This window comes from Saprolegnia parasitica (genome assembly GCF_000151545.1).
Source record: "Saprolegnia parasitica CBS 223.65 unplaced genomic scaffold supercont2.160, whole genome shotgun sequence".
In the NCBI taxonomy this organism is placed as follows: domain Eukaryota; phylum Oomycota; class Saprolegniomycetes; order Saprolegniales; family Saprolegniaceae; genus Saprolegnia; species Saprolegnia parasitica.
This window is the reverse complement of record NW_012156554.1, coordinates 2,986-8,885: the sequence shown is the minus strand read 5'-3', so window position 1 is coordinate 8,885 and position 5,900 is coordinate 2,986. Positions and strand designations below refer to the sequence as shown.

The 5,900-nt window shown below is 54.5% G+C and overlaps 3 protein-coding genes across 3 annotated transcripts; 1 reads left to right on the top strand and 2 right to left on the bottom strand.

The window, feature by feature from the left end:
• Positions 1-1,673: 1,673 nt before the first annotated feature.
• On the bottom strand, positions 1,674-1,952 carry SPRG_15293 (hypothetical protein; the record flags this gene model as incomplete). Its single annotated transcript, XM_012354401.1, has 2 exons — positions 1,674-1,720; positions 1,751-1,952. 2 exons carry the CDS (start codon positions 1,950-1,952, stop codon positions 1,674-1,676), a joined length of 249 nt encoding a protein of 82 aa, XP_012209791.1.
• An 895-nt stretch (positions 1,953-2,847) lies between these two features.
• Positions 2,848-4,554, bottom strand: SPRG_15292 (hypothetical protein; the record flags this gene model as incomplete). The annotated part of the gene is made up of 1 exon (XM_012354400.1): positions 2,848-4,554. One exon carries the CDS (start codon positions 4,552-4,554, stop codon positions 2,848-2,850), a length of 1,707 nt encoding a protein of 568 aa, XP_012209790.1.
• A 789-nt stretch (positions 4,555-5,343) lies between these two features.
• SPRG_15291 (hypothetical protein) lies at positions 5,344-5,559 on the top strand (the record flags this gene model as incomplete). Its single annotated transcript, XM_012354399.1, has 2 exons — positions 5,344-5,379; positions 5,407-5,559. The coding sequence occupies 2 exons, from the start codon at positions 5,344-5,346 to the stop codon at positions 5,557-5,559; spliced, it is 189 nt and encodes a 62-aa protein (XP_012209789.1).
• Positions 5,560-5,900: the final 341 nt, after the last annotated feature.

The following is a 5,900-nucleotide window of genomic DNA, read 5'->3' as shown; positions in this document are numbered from 1 at the left end:
GAGTAGCCGAAGATCGGGAAGCAGTCGTTGAACATGCCGAAGAAGACTTTGATGGTCCAGCCGAGCGTCATGAGTGCCGAGGCGGAGCTCAAGACGTTGGTTTCGAGCTGAAAGTAGGAGGCGAGGATCGGAAACTTCATGGCGGGGACGCCACCGTAGACGATGCCGATCATCGCGTACTGGTAGAGGATGGCGAGGATCTCGGGCGACGTGTACACCGGGGCGTCGCCATCGCGGAGTGCGCCGCCTTCCATCTCACCGGGCGTCTTCATGTCGTCGTACTCCGGGTCACCCGGCTTGGCGGCCTTGTCGACCGAGTGGACGTACGAGACACGCTCCATGAGCGCATTGCTGGTGCGGTCCATGCTGAGAGCTGGTAAATTGCAGAATGACTATATTGTGTTAAGTCGCTGGACCTCTTCCGCTGCTTTGGCGCCGAGCCGCCTCGTCCTCCCCTTCGTAGTACTCTCTGAGCGATCTTTGTAATCTGTTATCAGAAGGGTGTTAACGTCGCAGCATCGGACTGGAGTGTTCGAGGGAACGTCCACGGGCATCGGGTGGACTCGCGTGTGGAAGGTGCGCGCATGTGGGATTCGACTTTGGCGCCGAAAATTTCATCTAGGTGTTTGTATTGAATAAAGTGGATACACGTGGCGTGCGCGAACTTCAACACGCAAAAAGGGAGGACCCATGAATCGCGTTGCTGCCAACGTATCTGAGTCGTGCCGCGCAACGGCTCCCCGGAGTAAAATCCGAGGTAAAACAGTTTTTTTCTCGTGGAGCCTCCCTGACGACGGGCTTCTCGTGATGACCTACGTACAAGAACGGTAATTCCTATCGTCCAGAAGAATGCAATGACCTCAGCACAAGCTCAAGCGCTTCACGATACATCCAACGACGTGAGCACCGCGCTGTGATAGAATGGATTGCAGCACCACGATACCACGTGTGGTGTCGAGACAATCTTCACCTTCTGAGTAATACATGGACCTGTCCCTAAAATTTAGAGACAGGTCCATGAAAAGGAGTCCTTAATACTCCTTCTCACGCCTCGAGAACTGCGATGAACCATCCTAGTTTCTAATTCGAACGCCGGACTGGATGATGCAAATGCAACCTAACGTAGGCACTGTCCTGTCTATGGGGCAGCATATCTTTTTGTCGCTATAGTAGAATACCCACCCCACATTTTCTAGGAGCTTTGGTATCAAGCTTGAAATGACTACAGTGCGGTACATGTGGTTTTCCGTGTCTTTTGATTTGCGTTGCCACGCGGGGAGCGAAAAGGGTCATTGTTTCACGCTACTACTAACGTAATCAAGCGCAGAAGAAAACCTTCCTGCCTCGAGCGACGTCGCTCGATGACGCAAATGATCTCGTTGGCCCCAATGAAGTTGGCATGACGTTTTACCCACGTCCTGTCTTTAAAACGCGTTTTTCCTACGCGGGCTTCCTTTGTCGAGGTGGAGCAGAGGAGACACCGTGTTGGGGCAAAAAGGCAATCGAGTGCGGTGCGGTGGGTGACTTTTGCGCTAGGCGACCCAAGCAGAAATGCTTGGCGCCGCTTCGTCCGCCCCCGCTCCCGAAAACCAATTTTTCGATTCTCTAAAAATGTATATTTACGTGGACGCACACACTTCAATTGACGCGGCGTTGGTGTGCAATATAAGACGTTAATTAAGAATATAGCGCAGCGCGAGTCGGTTTACGGTCACCGGGACTGTCGACGACTTCACAGCATTTGGTCGACGGCTGCTCGCCGTTTTTCGCTGGTAGAGTGCTCGTCGCTTGGCCTGGATGATCTCACGCTTCTGGAGGTAGCGCGTCTTGAGCTTCGCGAGCACGACCGCCTTGTGCCGGACATAGTACGTGCGGGCGCGCTGCCGGTTCTTCTCGAGTTGCGCGGGCGAGAGTGGACACCGGGTGCGCGTCTTGAGCAGACACGGCCTCATACTCTCCATGCCAATCGTCAAATGCGCAGATTGCCTTCCACGCGCGGTCGCCGGCTGGTTGGCGCCATGTCGCAAGGCGCAGTGACCTAAGCGAATCAAGGGCCGTTTTTATTGCCACGTCATATCCCACTCTGGTACGAATGGGCGGTGCGTCCGCATAATGCGTGTAGGATCGACGACCCGACGACGGAAATGGCCATTGTGCACATCACGATTACGCTATAAAGGGATCTCGTGAGTTCGAGTCCATTATCGACAACACAATGACGAGACAGTGACAAATTGCAAAATGAACCATGGTATCTCGTTTCCTTCTGCCTTGACGTCGGCCTGGAATGTTGTTGAAATGGGTCGTCGATATACATTGTACCATAGACAATTTGAAACGAGATGCTACAACCAGACATGAGCTACGCGCACGGAAACGAGCGTGCGATCTGAGGGACACGATGTCGGCTCAACAACGAGACCAATTTTATCGGCCTTGTCGAGCGCGGCCCACACGGGCTCGAAGCGTGATCACGCCAATCACCACTTTTAGACATCTGAAGCACCACATGTAGACATCCGAATTCGTTCTCTGTTGCTTGCGCGCGATTATCCGATCTGGAAGCGATTCGTTGCATCCCGGATGTGCTATGGGATCCTAGAACCGTGCGTTGTGCAACACCAGCAGTACTGCTTGCCATTTTGCAATTCAAAACGTTCGGGATGTAAAAATGATTGTCCAGAACGAACACAGCCCCGTGCGCGGCATTTCTACTCGGCTGTCCCGCACATCGGGGCGAAGCTGCCAAATCAAATAGGTTCATCAAAAAACAAACGTAGTGAGATACACACGACACTTTTGTTCGCCTTATCAGTTGAACGACACAACAGGAGGTAGAATACGCGACTACTTCTTGGCGATGAAGAGCTTGTACGCGGCGAAAAGTGCGACGATGACACCGGGCACAAAGATGATGGCGAGGTACGTCTGCGGCGTGCCGTCCGGGCACGGCACCTTGCCGCCCGCGAGTAGAAAGCAGCTCGTGGTCTTGAACATGGACATCAAGCTGCCCGTGATGGACGTGACGAGCACGACAAAGAGCGTGACAAAGATGAGCGCGGCCACCTTGGGGTGGCTGCCGCCGTTCTTCTTGAGCTCGGCGACGGCGGCGCGCTGCGGCGGGAGGAGGAACACCCAGAGGCAGCCAAGCACCATGCACGAGTACGAGATGATGTACGAGTAGGCGACGGCCGTCCGCGTCGCAGGCGCATCGTCGAAGATGAGCGTCTTGCTGTAGTTGAGCTTGCTGTCGATGACGTTGGTGATGATCGTGCCAAAGGTACCCGGGAGGTTCGAGATCGTCGTGAGGAGACCGTACATGACACCTTCGTTGCCGACCTCGGCGAGCTCGACAATGACGTACGTGCCAACGATAAAGTTGATACCGGCCGGGATCGTCTCCATGAGCGGCACGCCGAGGTAGAACCACTGGCTGCGAAGGACGGCAAAGATCGTGCAGAACTGGACCACGGCGTCAATGGAGACGGTGACGAGGATCGTGATGACGAGCACGTAGCGCCAGTTCCAGTGCGTGCCGTAGGTGCCCGTCGCCGTGATGACGACCGCAAAGAGGAGCTGGGTCACGACACTGACAATCTGCGCGTTGAGGTTTTCGACTTTGGCCCAGTACAAGGCGACGTAGTCGGAGGCTGTCGAGCCGATCGCCTGGAACAAGCCAAAGAGGAAGTTGAAGAGGAGGACCTGCCACACGGCACGCTTCTGAGCGAGGTCCCAGAACTTGCCAAAGTACGAACCAATGTCGACGCGGCTGTGCTTTTCGTCCTTGACGAAGAAGTAGCACACGAGCACGTTCAAGCACGACGGAATGGCCATGATCCAAAAGTACCCGTTGATGCCAATGTCAAAGTCAAAGTCGCCGGCAAAGCGATCCGAGTTGAGGCAGATGCCCGACACAAACTGGATGAGACCCAAAAAGATCTGGCGCGTCGCGTACGAGAGCGACTGGAGGCGACCGCGGACGGCTTCGGGCTCACGCTGGGCGACCGCAAGCATGAGCGCATCCTGGGCGACGTCGGCCATGACGTAGCAAAAACACGCAATGGTCGCGAGGAGGATAAAGACCGGCCCGTCGGTCTGCGAGCCCTGCTCCCCGTTGTCGCGGATCGCAATAAAGAGGAGGACGGCGCCGCAGAGAAACCAGCCGAGGACCATGTACGGCTTGCGGTGGTAACCAAAGATCGGGAAGCAGTCGTTGAGGACACCAAAGACGACCTTGAGCGACCAGCCGAGCGTCAAAAGCGCCTTGGCCGAGTTGGCCACGTTCGTCTCGAGGGCATAGTAGCCGTTCACGACGGCGTAGCGCATGCCACTGACGCCGCCGTAGACGATACCGATCATCGCATACTGGAAAAGAATGGAGAGGCACTCGGCCGATGTGTACACCGGAGCACCGCCGGCGCGGAGCGCGCCGTCCTCGAGGTCACCGGGCGTCTTGGTGGCTTCGTAGTCGTCAGCGTGGTCCGCAGTCATCTTGTCGACCGAGTGCAAGTACGAGACGCGCTCGGCAGGAATAAACTCCTTGGCAGTGCTCATGCTGCTGCTGCTCACCCCGACGAGGAAAAAGAAAAAGTGAGTGCCGAGCCCACCACCAGCTTGCTACATCGTCGTTGCTGCTGGACCGTGGTATTGCCCTTCTAATGCCAGCGTCGTCTGACTCAGACGCCGCGATGATCACGTCGGTACTGGGTCGCTCGTTTTCTGCACCGTGGACCTGTCCAACGCCGAGCTGCACAAGGTCCCTAGTGCAACAGTACTCGGTGGTGGTCTCTAGGAAGAGAAAGAGGCGTTGTCTAGCTCGCTCTTCCTCCATAGCAACAGCAACGAGACTGCGATGCATTGCAACGTTCACGCTCCATACACACAAATCAACATGACAATAAGACACCAACCACGCTGCGTCGACATCTATGCCAGAGCTTCACGCCAGGACATTTAGGATGCGAATCGACGGTCGAGCAGACAATGTCCCTTTAGGATGAAACTCGTGTCGATGCAGACCTGGTTTTTAAAATTTAGAGCAACATAAGTCCTCACACATATGTCCTATATCGTCACAGTCGTACCACAGTGCCATGACTGCGGCGCGTTTTAGAAATTTCAAAAGCAGATCGTGCACAGAAGACATCAATTGATAACGTGCAACTACACTTTCTACCGTAGCTGCGTACCACACTATCTAGCCCCGCGTGGACACGTTAGACTCTTGGGACTTCGCTGCTGTGTGAAAACACCATGCGAGCCAAGGTTCTTCTGCTCGACGTCACTTGAGTTTTTACACGAAAGATGCAAGAACGCACGAAGCGGAAACGACGCGCTCCGTCAATGGCGCAGCGGGAAATGGCCCGTGAGCGCGCGCGCGTCTACTACGAGAACCACCGAGAGGAGGTGCTCGCCAAGCTCAAGCTCAAGTACGGCCAGAAGCGGGACGAGATCCAATCCAAGCGGCGCGAACGCTACTTTGCCCACAAAATGGGCCTCTTCACACGGTCGCATCAGCCCAGGCTTCAGCGGCTCTCGCTTGCCTACATTCTCAATTAATTTAAATAATCATTTTTATTGTCCGTCATGCACACTTCAGAGGGCAAACAACTACCTACTAGTACCACACTATCTAGCAAAACGTTTAGGGTAGCATTGCTGTGTGAAAAATACGAGTCTTCTCGTAACTACGGTAGAAAGTGTAGTTGCACGTTATCAATTGATGTCTTCTGTGCACGATCTGCTTTTTGAAATTTCTAAAAACGCGCCGCAGTCATGGCACTGTGGTACGACTGTGACGATATAGGACATATGTGTGAGGACTTATGTTGCTCTAAATTTTAAAAACCAGGTCTGCATCGACACGAGTTTCATCCTAAAGGGACATTGTCTGCTCGACC